Source organism: Chenopodium album, chromosome 2, assembly GCF_948465745.1.
Source record: "Chenopodium album chromosome 2, dcCheAlbu1.1, whole genome shotgun sequence".
Classification (NCBI taxonomy): domain Eukaryota; kingdom Viridiplantae; phylum Streptophyta; class Magnoliopsida; order Caryophyllales; family Amaranthaceae; genus Chenopodium; species Chenopodium album.
Window position 1 is genome coordinate 25,637,294 of NC_137835.1, and position 27,187 is coordinate 25,664,480.

Consider the following 27,187-nt stretch of genomic DNA (forward strand, 5'->3'; position numbering starts at 1 on the left):
TACTGTTGGAGGGAAAAATTAGGTTTTTACCCCCTCTATAAATATAAAGTTTGACCCCCCCCCCCCTTGGATTCATGCCTTTGCGAATCTTGGAGACACTACTACAAAAATGGTCAAAGAGACCCAAACTAAGTGACCGTTTTATTCAATAACCGGTCTCTTTGATTCAGGAGACCCAATGATACAAATAACGGGTCTCTTTAGTATTTGATTTGAGAGTCTAAAATTAATTGAGACCCTTTATTGAAGATAACAGGTCTCTTTATTAAAAAAGAGAGACCTGTTTTATTAAAAAACCGGTCTTTGAATCTAAACTTAAGACCGCTTATTAAGTTAGGCGGTCTCTTGCCTTTTTTTATTCTTCTTACATATCGTTTCTCTTCGATTCTCTTTACCCCAAGCCTGCTCCATTAGATATGACCTCTTATTTTTTTAATTCTCCCTCCTCCACAAAACCCTACTCCGTAGCTTCCTGCTTCCTGCTTCCAGCCTCCAACCTTCCTTTTCTTGTATCCTCCTTCCCTCAATACTCTCTCTTTGGCTTCTAAGGTTTGTCTGTCTCTCTCCTCTTCATCTTATCTTTATAATTAATTATTTTTATGAATTTGTTGATTTTCAACGAAGAATTAAAGTTTAAATAATGTTGAGTAATTAAAAAAAAACAAAAAGCACATCATCAAAAGAAGAAGAAACAGAACGAAAGAATCAGGAGTGAGTGAGTAAAACCCAGAAAAAGGAAAAATGATATACAAAAAATGGAGTTTGCTCAGCAGCACCGTGGTTGTCACCGCCGGAATTTTCGGTGCCGTCGCTCTTGGAGATTTCCTTTTCAATCGCAAAGTTAGTCTTTTTCTTCTCCTTTTTCTAATTGTTCCCTAGATTTGACTTTTTGATTTATCATCAATTTATCATCTTCATCGATTTTACGATTACAATTATGATTATAATTTCTTAAAGTTACAATTTTTAGTTCTATGCCTAAATATCAAGTTCTTGAAATTATCAATGAATTTGAAGTTGAAATTATATATCAGGTATAATTGATTTTTTAGGGTTAACATGATGTTTTTATTGAGTTGAATATTTGTTTTTGATGGGTTATGTTATTTCATTGATTTAGATTTGTTTAGCTAGGAAGAAAAACTATTTTGTTGATATAATTAATTTTTTTTAATGCTTTTCTTTCATTTTTGGTAAGTTATTTGGTAGTGATGAATTTTATAAGTTCAATAGGAATGAGTAGTTTTTCTAAGGGAAGTTAATTTCTATGTCTTTGAATTTCTGGATTTGAGATGAAGGTAGTTGTTATTTACAATTTTTTGGGTTGGATTTGATGGGTTATGTTATTTCATTAATTCTTTTTTATTTTATTTTAATTGCAGCTTATGAGCATATGAGCATGTGCAGTGGGTAAGTTCATATTCAAAGCTAAATAAACCGTCCAACACGATATGAATATTTGAAGCTCACGCTAAAGATGCGTATTAGGATTTAAAGATTTTTTGATACTTTGTACATTGGGTTGTGTTATTTGTTGTATGTACCATATACTTCGTATATGTATAAAACGTTAAATTTAAATATAATTTGAAATTTAAATATTAAATATTAAATTAAATAAGTTTTTTTTTTATTTTTTTAAATGACACGAAAAGACCGGTTAAGTTCTATAAGCAGTCTCTCTTTTCTATATAAAAAGACTGCCTAACTTCAATAAGTGGTTTAAGTTTTGTATAAAAAGAGACCGCTTTTCTTCAATAGACAGTCTCACTTTTCCTATTCTAGAGACCGCTTTTCTTCAATAGGCAGTCTCACTTTTTCATTCTAGAGACCGCCCCTAATAAAGCAGTCTCTTTGTCAAAGCGAGCGCTTAGCTAGAGACCGCCTCTAAGGCAGTCTCTTTGGCTTATTTGGACGTGTCTCTTTAGCTTATTTTGTAGTAGTGAGAATCTATGGACTTCTAACTTTCAAATACTCTCAAAGACTTAAACTTATCAAGAATCTGACGCTCAGCTTTCTGTCCGTCTGTTCCAGCAAACCAAGCGTCTCCTAGTGCCTTCTTCTAAGGTAACCGCCTGTTCTCTTCTTTTACTTATTTTTTTGCATTTTTCTTTATCAAAATGGTTTCCCAAACGCACTCGTGACGGCCTAGGTTAGCGATCAGCAGGTCACCGGAGACGGCTGAATCTAGAACTAGGAGTGTCGAATGCTCGTTCGAGAACTTTGCTTTAAGTACATCTCCAAATCCAACAGTGTCTGTGCATCTGCAGGACACGATGGCCAGAACAAAGCAAACAACAAGGAGATATAGGGCGGGTGGTTCCTTTTACCATTCGGACAGTGAGACTATCAATTCTTATGGCTCCATTAGGGTGCCTGCCAGTGAAATCTCTGAAAACACCCCAAACCCTTCATCTGACCTTCCCAAAACTTCAACTTATTATTCTTCCCCTTCTTCGAGCGGCATCCCCAGCGATACAATACTGCGGGAAGCCGACAGTCAATGCAAGTCCGAGTCTTCAGAACAGGCGTCGGAAGAGAGTCTAGGGGAGGACCCTGCTGGCCCCAATCAACAGTCCCCCAGCTCTGGGGAGAGCGCTGATGACGATTCGGCCTCGTCATCCTCTGAAAATGCCTCCATTACTTTAAAGGAGGTCAGAGCAAAGATAAGCACTACAGAGGAGTCCTTGTAAGTTGAGAGGGGAGAAGGCTAAGCCGAGCCGAGTGCTTCTAGGCGCCTGGAGCGCACTCCCTACTATCACCATGTTTCGCAAAGCAAGAGGACTTCTATGACATTCGGCCTTGCCAACTTTAGGTGCAAGACCGTAATGGGTCATGGCTTTTCCTTGTCTATGCCGAACAAGGATGATACAATAACCTGGCCGATCTTGGCCAACTATAAGGACCAAGCATTCGGCTGCTACGAGGCGATCCTCCAAGACGGTTTGCGCTTCCCTCTACATCCGGTCGTAGAGAGCCCAGCTTTTAGGAATTCACCCACATGCACTATCTCAGCCGAGCGCCGGCCAAAGGTGGCGAAGGCTGGTACACCTTGTCCACCTTCAAGGGGTAAATGATGGAAGTCGGCAAGGAAAACAAGTGGAAGGATTGGAGAACAAAGTTCTACATAGTCCACTCCTCTGATAGCTGACCGAATCGAAAATACAATAGGTGGAACAAGGATCCGCCCCTCCTGGCTGGCAAAATTGCCTTGCCCCCTCTCCCTAGGCGGGCCTAGGAGGAAATTTTTGACACGGGTTTGTTCAAAGTGTCCGTCCGGAAAAATGATTAGGGTGAGAAAATAGTCGTCCCTTAGAGCTACATTCCCCTATACAAGTGGTTAGAGGATGGGGTGTTCTTGGCCGCTTGTGGTCTAAGCTCTGAGATGCCGAGAGGTAGTCGGCCGTCTGATTAAATGCAACTTTAAATTGTTTTTCAATGCTTGTTTATAAATTCTGACTCTTGTTTTGGGTGCAGACAAAGCCATGGAAAAGATCTTAGCAACGAGGAAGCCGGCTGCCGTCTCTGCGGCGAAATATCGCTCGAACGTCTTTAATCGAGCGGGTGACGAGCAAAAAACAGCCGGGACCCCAAGGTAGCTGTTTATAATACTTGATATTTTTTAGCAAGGTCAATCTTTTGCCCACCTGTTTTCTGACGCAGTTTCCTTTTGCTAATGCAGGGTGGCTCCACAAGACCTTCTCCCTCTAAGCAATCCCAATCCAAAATCCAAAACACTGGGACGGGTGATGTGAGTGCATCCGGCAAGAACCGGAAGCACATTGCTCACAAGCCTAAAAGAGGAGACGGCTCTACTCTCGAAGTTGACAGGGAGGTCAGCAAACCGGATGCCAATCAGGCATCAAAGGGGGGCTTTAAGCAACCCACTACTGTTGTCGGCTCAGCAGGAGAAAAGAGGCGCCATGGGAAGGAGGAGGAGGTTCAGCTGGATGGTATAAACCGCCTTGATCGAGGGTAAGAGTAGGTCGTTGGTCTACTAACCCTAACAAAATTAGAAATTTATAATACCTAAACTTAAACTAAACTAGTTAGTGGCAAGTAAAGGGTCGAACCACGAACACTAAGTGTATCAATTTGTGCAAATTAGACTAGTAGGAAAGGTTGTGAGATAGAGGGACATTAAACCTAACACTACTAAGAGCAAATAACTTATACTAGGGAAAGAGGAATCCAATCACATCAATGTATTAAACAACATCATACAAATATATGAAAATGTCCTCGATTAGGAACATCAACACATTTAACTCACACTCGCACAATTAAGCATGTTAATTATCCTACTAAACTAATTCACTCTCGTGCAACTAGCCTAGCAAAGGTATGGAAGAAATTAGGTCTCTCAACCAACACACTCTCGCACAATTTATTGAAGGCACAATTAAGATCATAGAATCGATTAGCTAGGAAGATTCTAATCCATAAAAGTGTCACCCATACACAATAATCAAGAAACAATTTCATACTAATCACAATCAATCATTCAATTCATTAATATAACCTTCATCTAATTCCCTAGAACAAGACCTAAGCTAGCATAATGAAGAAAGACATGGAAAACAAGGTAAAATAAGAATAAAAACAAGATTAAACAAACAAACTAATTAATCTACCCAAATCAACAAACAAAAAGCAAAAACTAAGAATTAAGCAAAGAAATAAAGATGAGAGAAAGTTAGAAAATGCTCATTGAATAGATGTTGCTTCTTCAACCTCTCAAAAACTCCATGGAAATCCAAGCTTTCTCTCTCTACAAATACTCCTAAACTAGAGAGAGAAAATCCTAATCTAACCCTAAGAGAGAAAATAAAAGAGGCTAAACTAATCTAATCTAGGTAAAATAATATTGATTGAAAGTTATGAGAAAATAACCCCAAAGGGATATTTATAATACAAGTTAAATAAAATAAAATAAATAAAAGTAATTAAAACTAAATTTAAAAACAAAACTAAAATAAAATAACCCTAAAACCCCCAATATTCCCACCAGACCCACGAATTCCACCCCCTTTCTCCATTCACTTGCTACTCTCATTCACCATTATCAACAACAAACAATCGTCTTGATCACCACCGTAAATCAACATCATCATCATCTAGCATCACCAGATTCTCGGCCTTTGGATTAATTAAAGGAATCGTGGTCGTCCAAATTTCAATAAAATCACGTGAAAAGCTCGTGATTGACCCACATTTGTGCGCCTGCGAAGACGTCGCGTAGAGGTCGCGCAAACTTACTTCCTCAACTCTAATTTTGGACTCCATTTTGTGCGCTTTCTGACAGGGTTGCGCGGCCGCGAATTGGCTGCTCTGTTAGAGGTGATTGAGAACGGAGGTGCGGCTGGTGGTTTGGGTTGCTGTGAGTTGCGTGGCTTAATTGGTGAGTGGTTAGGGTGTTGGGCGAATTGCGGGCTGCAATTTTTGTTGTGGTTTTGGTGGCTAACGGAGGCTGCGGTGCGTGGTGTTTGTGGTTTTAGTTGCGTTGCTGTTGTTGTAATTGGGTGGATGTGGTTGGGATGGGTTTGCTGGTGATTTGGGTGGCTGAAAGTGGTTGATTGCGGTGGTAAATGAAGGTGGGTTGCTGCGGTTCTTGCTGGAGCAGGGGAGACCTTGATTGTTGAGGTAAAGTTGGTGGTTGTAGCGGCTGTGGAGGCTGTGATTGCTTGTGGTTGTTGGGTTGCGTGATTTGTGGGTAATGTAGGTATTGTGAGGTGTTGGTGGTTCAGGTTGTTTGGGTGGCTGTTATGGCTGCGTGGTGGTTGATTGCGCTGCGTTGAGTGAAGGAGCAGAGGATTGGTTGTTGCGTGGTGCAGCTTAGTGGTTGATTGAGGATCGTGAGGGAGCAGGGGATTGGTTATTGCGGTGGTGTAGTTTGGTAGTTGATTAAGGATCGTGAGGGAGCAGGGGAAATGGCGTGTGATATTGGTGGGTGATGGTGGTGGTGCGGCTGCTGGTTTGTGTGGTGAAGGGGGCAGCACTGGTGAGCCCATGATGCTTGGCTTGGACACATTTGACTCAAACCCGGAATTTCGAACTTGTTTTAATCACGGAAATCGAGCATCAATCCGAACACACCTACAACCAAAAATCAAACACGAGGGGATTATCAAAAGATAAAATAAAATTAGATAAATAAAGTAAAATAAAATACTAAAACTAAAGAAATAATAAAATTAAATGAAATAACATAAAATAAAGAAAACAAACTAGAAACTAAAAGAAAATAAATAAAAAGAGAGAAACTAGGAATTATTAACTAAAAATACGATAATAAACTAAAACTAATCAAATAAAGATACTAAACACAAAAACACTATAAATTACCAAAACACTCGAATAAAAGACAAAAGACAAGAATAAGAAAATAATAGAAATAAAGGATAAAAAGAGTTAAATTTATGGAAAATAAGATGGAAAACTATTCAATAAACACCCCTAAAAGTGACATAAAAGTCACTTATCAAACTCTCCCAAGCTAACCTTTTCCTCGTCCTCGAGCAAATTAACATGAAACACGGGAGAAGGAGATTGATTTATTCAAGCTAATCTAAGACACTAAAGGAGACAAGAATGTACACTAACTCACTTTTGTAGGAATCACGGTCAATTTTAGCAACTAAAGATAAGCCCTTTAAACCCCTAGATCGCCCTAGAGGACGAGTGTCATATTTGGACAAGAGATAGGAACAAGCACCAATGAATGCAAACCTTTCTAAATAGGCAAATATATGCACATTCCATGATGTCAGTGGTTGATTGAAACATAACATATGCTAAGCATAGAGAACTAATGGGGACACAATCCACCCTCGCCCAACCAATCGGGCCGCGTTCTCTCCACTAGGTTCAAATCAACCCTTAATCTAGCTTCTCATGATTCCACAAAGGAACCGTAAAAAGATAAAGAAATGGAAAACTTTGAGATGGTAATCCCGACATCTCAACTATGCATACTCTCTCCATAGGTTTGAAGTCTATATCCCTCCACTGTTCTTTAACCTAACCCCACTAAAGTCTAAGGGTCTTTTATTGGGTTGTAACGTAAGGCCAGGCTAAGGGTTAAGGCGGGGTAAAAATTTGAAAATTTTGGTGATATTTCTTAAGTGAAGCAAAAGAGTGGCCTACTCTAAAAAAAAAACTGAAGAAGTCACAAAATATCAAACAAAAATACCAATAATGCCATCTCCCCCAAGCTTATTCAACACTAACACAATATATACCAAAACCGAAGTAACGCTCCCCCAAGCTTACCTTTTGCTCGTCCTCGAGAAAATTAACATGAAACACGGGAGAAGGAAAGTGAATCATTCAAGCAAATCTAAGACACTAAAGGAGACAAGAATGTACACTAACTCACTTTCGTAGGAATCACGGTCAATTTTAGCAACTAAAGACAAGCCCTTTAAACCCCTAGATCGCCCTAGAGGACGAGTGTGCTCTCGTGAGGGTGTCCTAAGAGTTTAACCAACAACTTTAAATAAAAACCAAGGCAAGGCAATAAAAAGAAAAGAAAAAGAAAAAGAAACATAAAAAGAGAAAGAAAACACAAAGTTCATATTTGGACAAGAGATAGGAACAAGCACCAATGAATGCAAACCTTTCTAAATAGACAAATGTATGGACATTCCAAGATGTGAATGGTTGATTGAAACATAATATATGATAAGCATAGAGAACTAATAGGGACACAATCCACCCTAGCCAAAACCAATCGGGCCGCGTTCTCTCCACTAGGTTCAAATCAACCCTTAAGCTAGCTTCTCATGATTCCACAAAGGAACCGGAAAAAGATAAAGAAATGAAAAACTTAGAGAAGGTAATCCCGACATCTCAACTATGCATACTCTCTCAATAGGTTTGAAGTCTATCTCCCTCCACCGTTCTTTTACCTAACCCCACTAAAGTCTAAGGGGCTTTTATTGGGTTGTAACATAAGGCTAAGGGTTAAGGCGGGGTAAAAATTTGAAAATTTTGGTGATATTTCCTAAGTGAAGCAAAAGAGTGGCCAACTCTCAAAAACAAACTAAAGAAGTCACAAAATATCAAACAAAATACCAATAATGCCATCTCCCCCAAGTCTATTCAACACTAACACAATATATACCAAAACCGAAGTAACGCTCCCCCCCCCCCCCCCCCCAAAATTAAACGAAGCATTGTCCTTAATGCTTAAACTAGGGAAGAAAACGAAACCAAACTAAAATATTTTTATGTATTTTTTTTAGCTCTTATTTTGTGTCCTTGCCTTTTGTTTTTTTTAAACTATGGACGGCTTTTTCTTGAAACTTCATTTGATTTTCTTGAATTGCATATTTCTTCTCAAACTTTTTTGCATTTTCTTTTCATGCTCAACTTTCAATATCGTACTTAAACCAATTCACAAAATTTCTTGTTCAATTTCAACACTCTCAAAACTCAAATCTCACATTCCAATGCTTCACTAACTAAAAGGGTTGGTAAACATAGGCCATTAGGTTTGTAACGCGCTTTAAACAAGGGCAGGAAACATTAGACTCAAATTGGTTAATAAGTAGGTCGATGCAAAATAGAAAACCAAATTTGTAACAAAATAAAAAGAAGATAAAGAAAAATGAGAAAAGGTGCCCTTTTCCTCCCCTAGACTGGCTTGGTCACGATCTTGGGAGCTAGAGGTCAAAACAAGGATTAAGACATGCATAGTCAAGGATCCTAAATTGCCACTCAACAAGGTGATGAAGGCTAGAACAAATGAAGCACACAAGGGATTACAACCAAACAAATACCAACCAAGGGTTTCAAATCCACTATAGAGAGCAACTCCATCTTACCACATTCCTGTGAACTAAGGCTTCAAGGACCCCTAAAAGTTCTTAACCCAAACTACCTTAGCATATAGTATCCTAGAGTCAACCAATGACACTCTCAAACCGTGAATACATTTACCACTTAGGAAGAAAAACATTCAAGGATTCAAGTCCCAAAAGAATATGTCCAAAATAAGAACAAACAAAACACATTTTGCCAAAATTACCTTGAAAGTAAACAAAAATCTTTTTGGATTTTTCAAAATAAAAGAAAAGACATGGAAATGCATATACTCAATTGCATGGCATAAATAAATCAACATCCTACCAAACATGATAGAATACCCTCCCCCCAAGCTTGAATGAGACAATGTACTCAAATAAACCAAATAATCCATGGGAGGGGAAAAGAAATAAATCAATCCAACAAACCAACACAAGTCCAATGAGTCACCAACCATTAGAGAAAGAGCTAGGAAAGATATTACCGGATATTGGTGGGTGTAAATACCCGCAAATGAACCAATTTAACATTTCAAAGCCGATTTCCTCTTGAAATGAATCTCGATTTCCATATGCTAGCAAAAATAGGCGTCAAAAATAGGGGAAAAGAAAACCTCGGGTTACTTCCCGAGAAAGGCTTGTTTAACGTCCAAGCGAGACCACTCTAGTAAATAATATTGCAACGAATGCAAGAGCTTATCAAATGCACTACCACACATTTCATAGGAAAACAAGTAGGCAAATGAAGGAAGGAGGACGTGCAACAAGATTATTGCACGTAAGTGAGGAGGAAGATGCCAAAAGAAAGAAGAAAAATCAACAAAATAAGAAGAGAAAGAAGAAGAAAAATAAGGAAAAGAATAAAATGGCAAAACCTCCTCTAAATCTTTTTGGGTGGCACAATCACCCATTTCCGCAATAATAGGGATGAAAAGGAAGAGTCTCATCAAACAAGAGAAGGTCCTCAATAGGCTCTTTGACAAAATAAGGGAGGAACATGGGATAGTAGGAGATTTGGTCAAATTTCCTTGAGAAAAGGACATGAGGAAGGGGAGGAGAAACAATGGTCTCACAAAGCATCACATCATCAATGAGGGCATGAAAATCAATCATAGAATCCTCAAAAGAACACTCATGACTCACATCTCCCTCAAACAAAAACTCTCCAATAGAAACAACCTCATCCTCCTCTCTATCACAACGATGAACAACAACTCCCTCAATATCTTCAAATCCTAGAGTCTCTAAACCATGCATGAAAGGATAAAGGTTTGTCTCAAACTCATCCCTTTCCCATGAAGCATGGCTAATGAACTCTCTCAAAAGGCTATAATGATTTGTTACACCTTCAATGAACATACTAGCCATAACCTCAAATAAGTCTAAAGACTCATGGATAAAAGGGTCACCAACATGCAAGGTGGACTCATCAAGATGGGGAAGGGGTTGGAATCCTCAAATTCGACATTTTCTTCATTCACAACTCTTCCACCATCACTCAAGGGACTCTCAATCTCTCTTGATTTCTCAAACTCACCATCATCCTCATGAACTCCCTCATTCAAACATGAAGATGGCTCACTCACATCCTCACCAAGGGAAGCTCTCAAAGGGGGTGAATAAGGGGAAGGATGGAATTCAAGCTCAAATGGGGAAGGAAAAGGATCAAAATCCTCAAAAATCCTCTCATCACAAGAAAATCTCCCCTCACCTTCACACCCTTGCCCCACATCATCCTCAACAACACTCTCACACTCTAAGTGAGGTGCCTCACGTCCATCTAAATCCATCATAGCACTCATCACTTGGGCAAGCCTCACTTCTCTTAATTTTTGTTCCTCTTGAAGCTCTTGCAGTTATTGGGTGAGATATTGCATTTAAGAGAGAATTTGGGCATCAATGTTATTGGGTTGAGGTTCATGATCAAAATCAAATTGCATATCATCAAAATTAGCACAAACCTCATCACAATGAGCATAAGAGGGAAAAGGGTCAACTTGCATACATAGATCATCACAAGGCACATAAGAAGTATCAAGAGAATTCATGCAAAAATTACAAGAATCTTGACATTGAGAATCAAAACAAGAAACATGAGATTCTTTATCATAAGGATCCCTAGCAAGCCATGTGAAGAAATTCCAAGCATCATGCATAGACAAATGACAAAATCTACCATTATTCATGTCCTCAACCATTCCCCTAGTATACTCATTCATGCCCCAATAACCTATACCACAAGCATCACTAAGAGAACACCCATGGTAACTAAGGAAACCATCTAGTCTTTCAAAGTAAGCATAGAAGGGTTCACCATCAAATTGAGGAAAAGATAAGAATGCCATTTTTATACAAAGAAAAAAGAAAAGCAAACAAAAATCAAATAATATACAAGAACCTAGCTAATCTAACCAACACAAACTAATGAACGCCTTAGTCCCCGGCAATGGCGCCAAAATTTGATAGAGGGTAAGAGTAGGTCGTTAGTCTACTAACCCTAACAAAATTAGAAATTTATAATACCTAAACTTACACTAAAATAGTTAGTGGCAAGTAAAGGGTCGAACCACAAAGACTAAGTGTATCAATTTGTGCAAATTAGACTAGTAGGAAAGGTTGTGAGATAGAGAGAGATTAAACCAAACACTACTAAGAGAAAATAACTTAAACTAGGGAAAGAGGAATCCAATCACATCAATGTATTAAACAACATCATACAAATAGATGAAAATGACCTCGATTTGGAACATCAACACATTTAACTCACTCTCGCACATTTAAGCATGTTAATTATCCTACTAAACTAATTCACTCTCGTGCAACTAGCCTAGCAAAGGTATGAAATAATTTAGGGCTCTTAACCAACTCACTCTCGCACAGTTGATTAAAGGCACAATTAAGAGCATAGAATCGATTAGCTAGAAAGATTCTAATCCATAAAAGCGTCACCCATACACAATAATCAAGAAACAATTTCATACTAATCACAATCAATCATTCAATTCATTAATATAACCTTCATCCAATTCCCTAGAACAAGACCTAAGCTAACATAATGAACAAAGACATGGAAAACAAGGTAAAAATAAGAATAAAAACAAGATTAAACAAACAAACTAATTAATCTACTCAAATCAACAAACAAAAAGCAAAAACTAAGAACTAAGCAAAGAAATAAAGATGAGAGAAATTTAGAAAATGCTCATTGAATAGATGAGAAGAAGTTCCACAATGTTGCTTCTTCAACCTCTCAAAAACTCCATGGAAATCCAAGATTTCTCTCTCTAAAACTACTCCTAAACTAGAGAGAGAAAATCTTAATCTAACCCTAAGAGAGAAAATAAAAGAGGCTAAACTAATCTAATCTAGGTAAAATAATGTTGATTGAAAGTTATGAGAAAAAAACCCCAAAGGGGTATTTATAATACAAGTTAAAAAAAATAAAATAAATAAAACTAATTAAAACTAAATTAAAAAAAAACTAAGATAAAATAAAAGAAAAGAAAAAGAAATGGAAAATAACCCCAAAACCACCAAAATTCCCACCAGACTCACGAATTCCACCCCCTTTCTCCATTCACTTGCTACTCTCATTCACCATTATCAACAGCAAACAATCGTCTTGATCACCACCGTAAATCGACATCATCTTCATCTACCATCACCAGATTCTTGGCCTTTGGATTAATTGGAGGAATCGTGGCCGTCCAAATTTCATTAAAATCACATGAAAAGCTCGTGATTGACCCACATTTGTGCGCCCACAAAGACATCGCACAGAGGTCGCGCAAACTTACTGCCTCAACTCTGAAATTGGATTCCATTTTGTGCGCTTTCTGACAAGGCTGCGCGGCCGCGAATTGGCTGCTCTGTTAGAGGTGATTGAGAACGGAGACGCGGCTGGTGGTTTGGGTTGCTGTGAGTTGCGTGGCTTAATTAGTGAGTCATTTGGGTGTTGGGCGAATTGCGGGCTGCAATTGTTGTTGTGGTTTTGGTGGCTGATCGAGGCTACGGTGCGTGGTGTTTGTGGTGTTAGTTGCGTTGCTGTTGTTGTAATTGGGTGGATGTGGTTGGGATGGGTTTGCTACTGATTTGGGTGGCTGAAAGTGGTTGATTGCGGTGGTAAATGAAGGTGGGTTACTGCGGTTCTTGCTGGAGCAGGGGAGACCTTGATTGGTTAGGTAGAGTTGGTGGTTGCGGCGGCTGTGGAGGCTGAGATTGTTGGTGGTTGTGGAATTGCGTGATTTGTGGGTGATGTTTGGTATTGTGAGGTGTTGGTGGTTCAAGTGGTTTGGGTGGCTGATGTGGCTACGTGGTGGTTGATTGCGCTGAGTTGAGTGAGGGAGCAGAGGATTGGTTGTTGCGGTGGTGCAGTTTGGTGGTTGATTGAGGATCTTGAGGGAGCAGGGGATTGGTTGTTGCGGTGGTGCAATTTAGTGGTTAGTTGAGGATCGTGAGGGAGTAGGGGAAATGGTGTGTGATATTGGTGGGTGATGGTGGTGGTTCGGCTGCTGGTTTGTGTGGTGAAGGGGGCAGCAGTAGTGAGCCCATGATGCTTGGCTTAGACACATTTGACTCAAACCCGGAATTTCGAACTTAATTTGAACATGGAAATCGCGCGCCAACCGGAACACGCCTACAACCAAAAATCAAACACGAGGGGATTATCAAAAGATAAAATAAAATAAAATAAAATTAGATAAATAAAGTAAAATAAAATACTAAAACTAAAGAAATAATAAAATTAAATGAATAGCATAAAATAAAGAAAACAAACTAGAAAATAAAAGAAAATAAATAAAAAGAGAGAAACTAGAAATTATTAACTAAAAATACGAAAATAAACTAAATCTAATCAAATAAAGATATTGAACACAAAAACACTAAAAATTATCAAAACACTAAAAAAAAAAGACAAAAGACAAGAATAAGAATATAATAGAAATAAAGGATAAAAAGAGTTAAATTAATGGAAAATAAGCTGGAAAATTATTCAATAAACACCCCTAAAAGTGACATAAAAGTCACTTATCACGCCTCTGTATTGGATACCATCATGTAGATAGTTTCTTAGATTTTTCTTGACTAATTTTAATCTTGCAGCTCCTGTGCAAAGGCCGAACGTCGTCAAGATGGCCAAGGAGATGCTGAGGGCGCTTGATCCAGAGGACAAGGCGTTCGTGAGAAGAGTTGACACACTTAACTTGGATTCCATCTTGGGGAATCTCTGTGAGGTAGAGAATTATCTTTATTTACTTATTGCTATGTATATATCCGACTGGTCTTAACCATTCGGCTCTTTACTCAAATCCAGGCTATGCTGCGCATTCAGGGGCTAAGGAAGCCTCTCCAAGAAAAGTCCAAAGAGGTAACAGCCGCTAAAGCTCGGGCCGAGTCTGCCTTAGACCGAGCTCAATTTGAAATTGCTCAAAATGAGCTACTGATCCTTGATATGATGTATTCCCAGGCGGATGCCAACCTGCAGGTAAAGAAGGACCTGGATTCGGCTCGCTCCAAAATTAATGATCTTAAGACCGAAATCAAAGGTCTCAAGGAAAGGCATGAGCCTCTACAAGAGGCCAATAAAGAAGCTGAGAGGGCCAAGGAGCGGGTTGGCCGCCTAGAGATGCTCCTGGCGAACCAGGAGAAGCAGCTGAAGGCCAAGTTTAAGTTTCGAGCTGAGGAGGAGAAGGAGGCCCTTGTCAAACAAATGATGGAAGATTATGAGGCCATCATGCGGACGGCATGGGAGGCGGTACAGCCAGATGCTGACTATAGCACTTGGAAATCCAAATTTGACCAAGCCAACGAGGATTTCAATGTTGACCTTCTTCGACAAGCTCAAGAGGAGGCGACCAAGGCTGCTGCTGAGGGTGAAGAGTCCGACTCCTCATCAGGCTCTTCTGGGGACGAGCAGGGAGACGAGGAGGATGATGAAAATGCTGAGCAGCCGGCGGGTGAAAAATATGGATGTTGCGGCTGCCAATGTTGAGAACTTCTCCCCTACAACTTAAGCTTTTTATAATTTTCTTCTGCGGCCGAATGGCCATGTATTTGATCTTCCGGCCTGTGTGCTGAGTAAAAATGTATCTTTACCGACCAATGGGTCGGGTAATTCAACAATTCTTCTGGCTTAGCCAGTTAACTCTTTACAATCGTCAATTTTAACGGCTGTTAATTTTTATGAAGCATCCGGTCATTTGGCCGGTTTTATTTATATTGGTGCTTATGCTTTTAAAAATTTTAAAAGCTTCCAAATTTTATGCATAGAATTTTAGCTAAGTATTTTAGCCTGTATAGTATGCGAATGTTCTTGCCCCAGGACGGATGTCGATTGGTTTCGGTTAATTAGATTGATTGACTTGGAAATTATTGACACTTAGAAGAGTATGCATGGTTTCTAAGTCAATCAATCACTATGGTGATTTCCGCAAACCAAGCGACAGAAGGCCATGTAGAGCAGTCGATCCTTTGATTTCATTCGGCCATAGGCCTTGTTAAAATAAGATGTTAAGTTTTAACTTAGCTTATTTGTTAAGAAAAAGTATTCCGCCTTGTTTGCCCCAAAGCAAAGCAGGCGCATCCGGCCATAAGCCTTGTGTACGTATAATGCTAAGTTTTTGGACTTAGATGTTTGATTGAAAAAGAATTTTCCGTCTTCCTTGCCCTAGAGCAAAAACAGGCGCATCCGGCCTTATGCCTCGATAACCTCTAATCATGAAACAGTGACCTCTTTCCAATTGAACTAGAACAATTTGAAAGACTTTCGTCCTTTAAGATTTTACTTTCGATTTATTCAAACAACTGCGGATGCTTCCTTAGCATTCGGTAGGGCCATTTGATGTATTATTAGAGCAATGTGCCACCCAAATGGGAGATGCTTCTCCTCGACGAATTCGCCCGAATGGACGTCGTCGGTTCCTTGACTCATGTTGGTGCATACGGTCATACTCATGTTGGAGCAGACTGTGGCCGTCGGCCTCTATTGTTTTATTAATATCCGGCCATTGGTCTCTTTAAAAATGGTAAATAGCCATCAAGTGTTTGACTTAACTTAAAAATAAATTAGTAGGGTCGACTACTTTGGTGCAGTCGGCTCCTTCAGACGGAATGGGGCATCTGTTGTTGGGACAGACGTTTTAAAAATAGGGTGGCCGTCTGTACTTTGTACAAGCGACGCTAGCATAATTTACAAAAATTAGCAAAAAGACAAGTTTGGGAAATGAAGACATATTCTCATTAATCAAAACTTTGAAACACTTACAAAAATTCTTAGAAGTAGTACTTTTTAAAACTATCTACATTCCAAGTTCTAGGCAACCGCCCAGTCGGTAGGTGCCGTCTCTTACTTCATCATAGATTCGGTCCGGGCCTTCCCAATTTGGGGTTATCTTTCCCTGCTCATTCGCCCAACCGACTGCCTCCATTTTCCGTAGCACAAAGTCCCCCACTTTGAGAGGACGCTTGTGTACTATTTTTTTGTAGGCCCGAGTCATTCTCAGACGGTAAATCTCATGGCGCAAGGCAGCATTGCCCCTGCGCTCTGGAAGTGAGTTTAATGCTAGCCGCATGGCCTCCCAATTTGCCTCTTCGTCATACAATATGATTCGAAGAGTCGGCTCATAGTAATTGATGGGCAGGACAGCTTCTTCACTATACACCATGAGGAATGGGGTTTCTTTAGTTGCCCCTTTGGCGGTTGTTCTGATGGCCCAAAGGACATGAGGTAATTCATCCGCCCAAAGGCCACCAGCTCTCTCTATTATCTTTTTGATCCTGTCTGAGATTAACTTGTTGAAGGCTTTGACCTGGCCATTTGCTTGGGGCCAGCCGACTGATGTAAAGAAACTTGAGACCCCCTGGTCTCCCAACAAAGTCTTGAGCTGAGGCGTCTCAAACTGAGGACCGTCGTAAAAAACAATAGACATAGGCACCCCGAAATGAGTGATAATATTCCTCCATATGAAGGAAATGACATCTTTAGTCTTGATTGTTTTGACCGCCTCTGCCTCCACCCACTTGGTAAAGTAATCCACAGCTACCAATATATAGCGCTTGCCGCCTGGGGCGGCTGTGTAAGGCCCAAGTATGTCCATGCCCCATTTAGCAAAGGGTATTGGGCTGTGGATGACCGTCAGGTCTTTGGCCGGACAATGGATGAGCTTGCCAAACTTTTGGCACTTGTCACATTTTTTTACCATTTCCATTGCATCCGACTCGAGAGTCGGCAGAAATAGAGTCGCCTGGCCATGGCAGCTAAGGACCTGCCGCCTATATGGGAGGTGCAGAAACCCGCATGCAAATCTTCGAGGACTTCTTTACCTTTCTCTGGGGTAACACAGTTCAACAGAGGTTTCAAAAAACCAGTCTTGAATAGTTCTCCTTGTCTCAGCTCGAAGTTTACCTCTTTCTTCTTCAGAACAGCTGCCTCTTGCGGTGAATCAGGGAGCGTACCGTCTACAAGGTAGGCCTGGATGCTGTCCATCCAGTTTGAGCTTCGGTCAAGAATTCCAATGGGGTCTTCATTAGATATACTCCTCTTTTCCATGACCTCCCAAAAAACTTACCAGGGTGTTTCACAGGAGGCGGATGATGCCAGTTTTGACAGAGCATCCGCCTGATTGTTTGAATACCTGGGCACTTAACTTAGATGAAACTCCTTAAGTGTCCCGACTTCATTTTTGACCGCCTGCAAATATTTTATCATGGTCGGATGAGTGGCCTCGTACGTTCCATTGACTTGGAGTACGACCAGTTGGGAATCAGAGCAGGCGTCAATTTTTCTTTGCCCCTGCCGCCTTGCAATACCGAATTCCGGCTAGTAGGGCTTCATATTCGGCCTCATTGTTAGAGACCTGAAACTTGAACTATAATGCATATTCGTACTTATCTCCCTCAGGAGATTGACAGATAATCCCTGCACCACAGCCGTTCGTAGTGGAACTCCCGTCCACATACACTTTCCAAACCTGGCTAGCATTGTCTGGTGCAACCGGCCTTGTCATTTCAACAATAAAGTCGGCGAATTCTTGCCCCATTATTGCCTTCCTTGGTTCGTAAGTGATGTCCGATCCTTGCATTTCAATAGCCCATTTAAGCATTCGTACAGAAGACTCTAAGGTTGTGAGTGGCCGCTTGATCGGTTGGTCAGTATAGACTACTACTGCATGCGCCAAGAAGTAAGGTTTTAGCTTCTTGATGGCCATGTAAAGGGCAAGGCCAAATTTTTCAACAATGGGGTACCGAAACTCTACGTTCCTAAGAACATGGCTAATGAATTACACCGGGAGTTGGATGCCGTTTCTTTCAGCTAAGAGAACGACATTGAGGGCATGATCGGAGACGGCCAAATACATGAAGAGCTTCTCTTTGGGTAAAGGGCTAACGAGCCTCGAAAAAGAGTGCAGATGAGTTTTTAGCTTTTGAAAGGCCGCCTCTGCATCATCCCCGCATTCAAAGTTGGTCTTCTTTTTTATTGCCTCGAAGAAGTAGAGACACTTGTCACCTGACCAACTGAGGAATCTCCCCAAGGCCGCCAGACAACATGTTAACTTTTGCACTTCCTTCACAGTACGGGCGACTGCATGTCGATTACTGTCTGTATTTTTTCAGGGTTGGCCTCTATTCCCCTTTGTTCAATAAAAAATCCGAGAAACTTCCCAGACTGAACACCAAAGACACACTTTTTTGGGTTCAGCATGACCTTGTGCCGCCTAAGTGTGGCGAATGTTTCTCGGAGATCAGCAAGATGATCCGCCTGTTGTTTGGATTTGACTATCATGTCGTCAATGTACGCCTCTACATTCCTTCCGATTTGATTAATGAATACCGTATTAATCATTCGTTGGAAAGTAGAAGGCGCATTCTTCAAACCAAACAGCATCACCGTATAACAGAACAACCCCTGATCAGTGACGAATGCCGTATTTTCTTGATTTTTTTTCCACAAGGGGATTTGGTGGAAACCTGAATAGGCGTCCATAAAACTCATCTGGGCATGCCCAGCTGTTGAATCGACCATAATTTCGATCTTAGGCAGTGGATAGCTATCCTTTGGACATGCCTTGATGTGGTCTGTGTAGTCAATACACATGCGCCAAGTTCCATTCGGCTTCTTTACTAACACAACGTTAGCCACCCACTCAGGGAAATTGCATGGCCGAATGAACTTGGCGTCCAGTAGCTTTTTTACTTCGGCGGCTGCCGCCTGACTTCTTTCCTCGCCGTGGTTTCTTTTCTTTTGCTGAATGGGCTTCTTTTTGGGATCCACGGCGAGTTTGTGGACAGCGAGATCCGGGCTGATGCCTGGCATCTCTTCCACTTTAAATGCAAAGATGTCTTTGAATTCTCTCAACAGCTGCTAAAGCTCTCACCAAGCTTAGAAAATGCAACCGTCCCCACCTTAACCGTCCGCTCTGGGCGACTGTCGTCAAGAGGGATATCAATGTGTTCGCCAGCAGGCTGGGGACGAAGATCATCTCACCGTTCCTTGGTCAGTGATTGCTATTGCCTTTCTTTTTTTACCACCACCAGCTGATCAGTATTTCTTTTCTTACCGGTTGGTGGGGCCGACTGTTCTTCCTTGACATCATCAAGGTCGATTGTCTGTTTGCCCCGACCGGCTGCTGCGGCTGCGGGCTTGACGTCCGAGAGATAACACTCTCGAGCTGTCTTCTAGTCCCCATCGAGGGAACCGACTGTTCCATCATCCTTCTCATACTTGAGAAGCTTGAGAGCAGGAATGATGACGGCCTTACACTCGTTTAGAGTGGGTCGGCCGAAGATGAGGTTGTAAGTTGTGAGCTCTTCAACCACTAGGAAACGGATGGACCTGTGCCGACCGTCTCCCCTATTCCGCAGGCGGACGGGCAAGTCAATTCGTCTGACTGGGTGCACAAGTCCTCCCCCAAACCCAACAAGGGTGTGATAGATCTCCATCATGCTATCCGGTTTGCATTTAAGATTGGATAAGCATTAGAGGATGATGAGGTAAGAGGAGTTGCATGTGTCAATTAAAATTCGACCAACCAGTTGGTTGGCCACTTTGCATTCAATGACCACAGGGTTATCATGCGGACGACGGACTTTGCCTCTGTCCTTTTCGGTGATGACGACTTTTGGGAAGGCGGACGTGCTTGCCGCCTCTCCTTCTGTCTATCGGACTTCTTACTCCTTGTGGAACTCGTACATGGGAACGTACGGTTTCCACTCTTTTTTCTTCTTCTGGGCCGGTTGATCAAAGTTATCAACGCCCAGATTTGTTTTTTCTTTTTGCTCTCTTCTGGCTTAGGAGCCGGCTGAGCGGGCCGACTCTCCTTCTGTCGGTCGGACTTCTTAGTGTCCGACTGCTTGTTTGAGGAGCAGAGTTCGATCGCCTGTGTATAGGCTTTCGCCTCTCGTAATGCTCCCTGCAGAGTGAAATTTGTTTGCGGACGAGTTCGTACTTGAAAGTAGACCCGTCCTTAAAGACCCTTAAAGAAGTGTGTGAAGGTGACCTCATCAGACAGCCCATGAATCTGGATTTTGTAGACACCCATTTGTGTCTCCCCAAAACCAAACCCAGTGATGAGTGCCTTTCACGTCGAATCATAATCGAATGAAACGAAAGTGTGGAAAGGTCTAGTGTTGCGGAAAGTTTTATTTCTTTTCTCTTCTCTCTGTTTTTGAAAACTTTATTTTAAGAAAACAGCCAATCCAGTTTGGTTGGTCCATGATATGGGTCCAATAGTGGTGTAGTTGGATGGGGTTTGCAAAGACCTTTCCAACGATATATTATAAGCCCAATTCCGATGAATATTGAGGAATTTATGGCCAATTTACTAAACTGGGCCCAGTTTGAGTTTTAAGTACGGCCCAATGATCTAGGGGAGGGCCTAATATGATTTATCATTCATTAGGAATGGTTTTGGTATTCTAGAACATTCTAGAAGGTTTTATCAATCCTAATTCAATTAGGATTCTTCAGAGTTTTAATTAGATCAAATAGCATTTTCGACTGAAATTATATTATTTTATCTTCCAGTACTAAAATTATCATATTTTCGAAAACGCGTTAAAATCCGGTTTGGCGTCCAACCCCAGGCCTTGGCGCCTAGAACCAGGATTGGCGCCAGACGCCAGTATTGGCGCCTGGCGCTAGCCACTAGTCCTGGCGCAAATGAGCCAGGGCTGGCGCCAAAGTTGGTTTTTCGATCTTCAGACTCTGTTTTGATAAATTATCTTTTTTGGATGTTTTTCTTTATAAATATCGTATCATAAGCTCCGTTTTGATGGACGGATTATCAATATTCATTCACCGTTTTCATCTACAATCATCAATCGTCAACAATTACTTTATGAATCATTGATCTTTTAGAATTCTTTCTAAACTTTGCTCTTTAATACAAAATTCCGCATTCACAAGATCTTGAAACACCTAGCCATATTCGAAGTTGCCTTCGCCCTAGACGTGAAAGGTTTTAATTTCTGAGGGTTTGGTCCCAAATCTCTCTTTCAATTATTTAAGTTAATTGCTTTGATTATTATTTTCCTTGAAGTTACTAACGCGTGTATTTTGTTATTAGAAAGAGGTACGAGGCATCAAAGTAAGTACTTTAATTGATCTTATTAATATTATGATCATGTTTATATAGTTATTATGATATTCCTAGTATCATGTCTAGGGTAACAAATATATTAAATATGATTGTTACGATGCTTCCTATGTTCTTCCTAATATTAATTCATGTTAGTATCATGTTAGGGCTAAAGACTTGATTTTTATTGCTTAGTGACATGCTAGGGTTTGTTATTAATCTTGTTAGTATCATGCCTAGGATCTTGCTATTTTTATTATGCTTTAATATTAACATGAACATGATTAAAATTATAATTGTTATAATTTATGATGACTGTGAATAATATTATTATTATTATTATTATTGTTTTGATTATGATTATAATTTTATTATAATTATTATTAATGATGTTGATTTTTATTATGTTGCTTGATATGCATATTGTTTTTTATTGTTATTGATTGATCACCTTTTATGCATGTTAAAGGGAATTGGTATTTGCAATCACGCTTAATAAGATAATTAATAATCTTGTTTAGGGTTAATTGTGATTATAAATTCAAGTGATCGCCAATAATAGTTTATTTGTGCATTAAATTCAACCAACATAGATTAAACAGGTTTAGGGTTAACCTATTGATTGTATGTTAGTCAGAAAGCGCACATGAATACGATCAGAATAAAGTAGAGGCCTATTATTAGGGTAGGTTCAATCTCTTTTAGGTTGGATTTGTACCTTCATCCCCGGACCCTTATTTGGTTCATGACCTTATGGAGTTGACGGTCTCTTGGATCGTTAGTGGGTGTAACCTTCACCTCGTGATGGTTTACAAGTTCCTTAAAAACTTGTTGGCGACTCTTTTGCTCTATCTTCTTCCCTTTTGGACGCCACCGTACTTTAGTGTATGATCACAATGGGGTTCAAGTTAGTGGGATTTTAAAGGCTTGAAACTATTCCCCACAGATTTGCACCAGATTGAACCGCCTGACATTGGAACGCAGGCCTTCTCTATCTCCCTGTTGTACATTGCCCAAATCAAGGCTTGTCTTTTTGGCAAGGATGTTCATAGAGAAGTTTGAAGCAAACAAGAACGCAAGCGTCTTGAAGCTTTTAATGCAACCAGCCGGCAGATTGCCGAACCACTGTTGGGCTATGCCCTTTAGGGTGGCTGGAAAACAGCGACACCATGCGGCATCATCCAACCCTTTTAAATACATGAGGTGGGTGTATACTAGCAGGTGGTCTTCCGGGTTGGAGCTCCTATCATAGGTTCCAACCAAAATATTTTTAACCTTGGCCGGTTGTTCGTCTTCGATTATTTCCGTGGAGAAAGCAAAGGGTTGATCTCCAAGGTGTTGCAGCCTAAGCTGCCAATCCATCGGCTAATAGCCGTATGCCGCCTGGCCTCCAAAGAGGGCAGGCTGCATGTAAGGTAAAGCAGGCGACTGGTACAATGGCGGAGCCATGTACTAGTCCGACTGTATCACATGAGGGCAAGACTGAACCCGAGGGCTACTTGCTGGGGTCTCATGTACAGACTGGGAATACCTTGCAGAGGTATTCCGAAAGCTATCATGGTAGGTTGACGTAGAATCCGAATCTGATAGCTGGGTTCTCTTCCGCGCAATGTAATGTCGAGCATCGGAGAATGTTTTCTTGCTACCATCCGGCTGTATATGCTGAATGGCTTTTCTTGTACTCGTTTATGGGAAATGGAGTCTAGTGAGGTAAAATTGGGGCCGAGCCTTCTCCTTGGGGGCAGGATGAGGAGTCGGCTGGCGATCCCTGGCCAACTTCTGTTTACCAGTTTGAGCTGGCTTCTTGGTTGACTGCTCCTTTCTAGGAGTAGGCGACCTCTTGGTGGCAAGTTGTTTTATTTCACCCCTGAGACTGCTCAGGAGTTTCATGAGTTCGTCTCGGGTAACGAGGGTTGATCCTGCCGCCTGGGAAGGATCACCTGGCCGCCCTGAGGGCTTCTTTGGATGACCAGCAGTTTTTCTTGGCCCCGCCTGATCATGGTGTCGCTCCCGCTTTTCGTTACTGCGGATGCGTCTAGAGATGAGGGACCCGTTAGGATCCACATAGGTTTCGACATCAGCGTCGTCCCCTGAGTCATGGTCAGTATGGACCACTATGTTTTCCAGTGGACGATTGGTCTCAGGATTTGGTACAGGATATTGTGAAGCCATCTTAAAAGTACTCTCCCCACAGTCGGCGCCAAATTTTTCGGGGTTTTTTTGTCCCTCGGGAGAGTTACAACACTAAGACTGGATCCAGCAAGGGGCACCTGTACTTGCAAAGCAAACGGACCGCCGGATGGTCGGTGGTCCGCCTCCGAAGATTAAGTTAGCAATGTATTCGGAGTAAAACGTGCGGAAATAAAGTTATCTGCTTGGATTCCAATCTCAGGCGTACTGTATCTTGAGATGATAGTTCAGACAATGATTGGTAGTGAATCAAGGTTAGGTGACAGGGTAAAGTCGTATCCCCTAATCAAAAATAATTACCTAATTCACTAACTAAAGTAGATAGGGAAGTAGGGTCGATCTCCACAGGGAAACAAGTCTTTTTACTCCTAATTAAATATTATAATCTAAATTATTTAAGTAACCAATATTAAAAGTTGAATATGAAACTAAACTAAAAAGAGTAGGAAAAGGGAGAAAATAATATATAAAAGGATCTAGGGCATAGGTTCACCAATAAATAATATTCCGGGGTAAAATAGGGTAATCAATTATTGACATTGCATAAATAACATGATTAACAGGCTCTCGCAATTTATTAACCAACATAGATCTAACAGGCTCTCGCAATTTACTAGATCTAAGTTCTTATTGAAAATAGCCTTTAATATCAAATTAACATCTGCTCGATTCATCAATTTAATATTGCTATACTTTTACAAGCCGCAATTGTAAAACATTAAAACAATCCAATAAGAAATCATCATGCAATACCAACAATCAATAATAGTCAATCATCAATGCATCAATTAATCAGATTGTAAAGGGCTCTCGCTACTTATTACAATCACACAATTAATTTATCGGTATTAAATCTCATCTCTCGAATCTTGACTTAACCATTTATAAATTAACTTGCCTATTGAAACTAGACCTAAACATTAATTCTCATCTCTCGATTCTTGAATCAATATTGTCAAACTCATGCATAAAAGATAGGCCTAATCTAGTCACAGAGCATTAAATCAATCAATAGGAAATTAATCTAGCATTAATAATCAACAACAATAATTTACCCCTTCATATCATTTATTAGATCCCCATGAACCCTAGAAATTAAACTACTCACACATTATTAAATATAAACTAAACAAAGCAATAAAATAAATCATGATCAAAGGAATAAAATAAATAACTAAGATTAAGGGAAAAGAAATCGTCACCAAAGTAAATCTGGAATTAATCAAAGAAATAAGAACAAAAGTTTAGAGAGAGATTAAGAGAGAGAAAACTAAGTAGAGAGAGAAAGTCTAAAAGAAAGGATTAAGAGAAGAAGAAGAAGATCCCCCCAAAAGAAGAGACGATCTAAAAACGTATTACGGAGGAGTATTTATACTCCGTACAAAAATCCTAAACTAAAACAAATTAATACGACTCTAATTGTTTCCTAAATAAACACGCGCCCGATCGGGCGAGGCACCGCCCGATCGGGCGAGGCACCGCCCGATCGGGCGCGCCTTTTTTCACCTCTAATAACAATCTCGCGCCCGGCCGGGCGCGTCACCGGGCGCTCCTCCCGCCCGGCCGGGCGCGCCTCCGGGCGCCAGCCTTTTTGGCCGGGCGGATCATTTGGGCCAATATTTGGACTTCGATTGGGCTCCAATTCTTCGGGCCAATCTGGGTTTCCTCTTTGGGTCTTGAATACTCGGTCCAAATGCCCCGGTATCACCTCTACCGAGCCCTTAATCACCGGTTCGATGTCTCTAACCGGCCCTGGGCTATAAACTCTGGTCGTGCTTCTCCAATGTTCGTGATTGCTCCAAAATATCTCGGGAAAATACTCCAAAAGCATAAATCCCTGCAAAAGTCAACCAAATCTACGAAAACACTAGAAAACACCAATTAGTAATAAAAGTGGCTCTAAAGAGCCAAAAACACTACTAATTATGACCAAGGGACGGGGGTAGAATACTATATAAAATGGATACATCAAACTCCCCCAAGCCAAACCTTTGCTTGTCCCTAAGCAAAGATCTCATCAATGAATCAATAAATATGCTTCACCCCAATAAGTAAAAATCAAGCACAAGCGATCCAAGGTAAATCAAATAAACACGCTTCAGAGTCAACCAATCAAATCCATCCAATTACCTTTCTTCCCTAACAATTGTCAAACAAAGCAAACCACAAGAGCATATAGAATTCAAGACTAGTGCTCACACACTCGACTCTCATTTATGTGGCGAGTAAAAGATGTACTCGATCGCTCTCCAACCACCCTTTTATGTGAACAATGCCCTCCCAAACTCACACACTCGTGTGTTTAAAAAGATAAGCACTCAACCTAATAGTCGACTCGGAATATGTCAAGTCATAACTCGCATTGATAAACAACACTTTCACATCCACACAACTCTATGCACAAGGTCAAAAGGTCTTTTAAAGCTTGTAATGTAAGGCTAGGGTAAATGGTAGGATAAATTTGGGAATATGTGAGAGAAAAGCCTTGCTAAAAGGGAGCCATATCCTAATAAACCCATGACCAAATATAATGATCATACACATCTCCAACAAAACTAACTCCAACACAAATCCACCAAATACTACTCCAAACAACATAAACAATCCCAACACTCACAATTTCACTCATAAAAATATGATAATATGGAACTAGAGTGAATAAACAAATTTTGAACTCAAAACTCAATTATTTACACTGAAACTCAACTTCTTTCTTTCTTTTCTTTTGATAAACCTTCACTTAGACAATTTGTACATTAAACACTTTTTTTTTTTTTTTGCTTTTTCTTTTCATTTTTTTTCTAGAAGTTCACTTTCTTTTTTTTTCACTTTTTTTTTCTTGAACTTCTCTTTTTTTTTTTCTTTTTCCATCACACTTTTATTTTTTCAAATATATACACAATAAAACTCATCAAAACAAAAATATGATCAAGAACAAATAACTTCTCAAACCCACCCAAACTGTGCAAATAATGTGCACACTACAAACTCCCTCACCTCACTCACTAATAGCTCCCCCAAGCCAAGCTTGGGACTAGTAACCAACGGGGCAAACATGGCTTGTAATGTGGCTAAAAACAATAAAAGGGCACAAGCAACAACATGGGTAGCAAGAAGGGAACAAATGTATCTAAATAAATCTGAAGGCTACCTAAAAGAACAAATGCCTTCGTCCTCCACATGTGCATAATATTGAGTCATGAAACACTACTCATAGTTGCAAATCAATACTCAAATTCATTGACATACCAGGAACTAAACACACATTCCTAACCAAATCAACTAGTCAAGCACTATATTCACAAGTAGTTGGACAAAATTGACGCATGTTTAGGCATCCAAGCAATTAAACTTCAAATCATGACCAACAAGTCCACAATGCTTATCATCAATAACCAAGAATCAAAACAAATTTTCTCAAGTATGGGGGCATAGAGAAGCATGATTTACAATTCATTGGAACGTATTTTTGGATTTTTTTATGATTTTTAATATTCCCCGGCAACGGCGCCAAATTTTGACAGGGTAAAGTCGTATCCCCTAATCAAAAATAATTACCTAATTCACTAACTAAAGTAGATAGGGAAGTAGGGTCGATCTCCACAGGGAAACAAG

General features: G+C 40.4%; 1 protein-coding gene across 2 annotated transcripts in view; it reads left to right on the forward strand.

Annotated features, from left to right (window-relative positions):
• Positions 1 to 381: 381 nt before the first annotated feature.
• Positions 382 to 27,187, forward strand: part of LOC145597505 (uncharacterized) — a 60,362-nt gene continuing 33,556 nt past the window's right edge. Inside the window, exons 1-5 of one of the 2 annotated variants that reach the window (XM_081653702.1) lie at positions 3,501 to 3,595; positions 3,683 to 3,975; positions 13,911 to 14,041; positions 14,122 to 14,175; positions 14,275 to 21,391. In XM_081653702.1, coding sequence (XP_081509828.1) covers positions 13,940 to 14,041; positions 14,122 to 14,175; positions 14,275 to 14,799 — 681 coding nt within the window. In that variant the 5' untranslated portion in view covers positions 3,501 to 3,595; positions 3,683 to 3,975; positions 13,911 to 13,939 and the 3' untranslated portion in view covers positions 14,800 to 21,391. Of the gene's footprint in view, positions 550 to 3,500; positions 3,596 to 3,682; positions 3,976 to 13,910; positions 14,042 to 14,121; positions 14,176 to 14,274; positions 21,392 to 27,187 lie in introns of those variants that run through there. The other variant, XM_081653695.1, reaches the window with a different exon arrangement.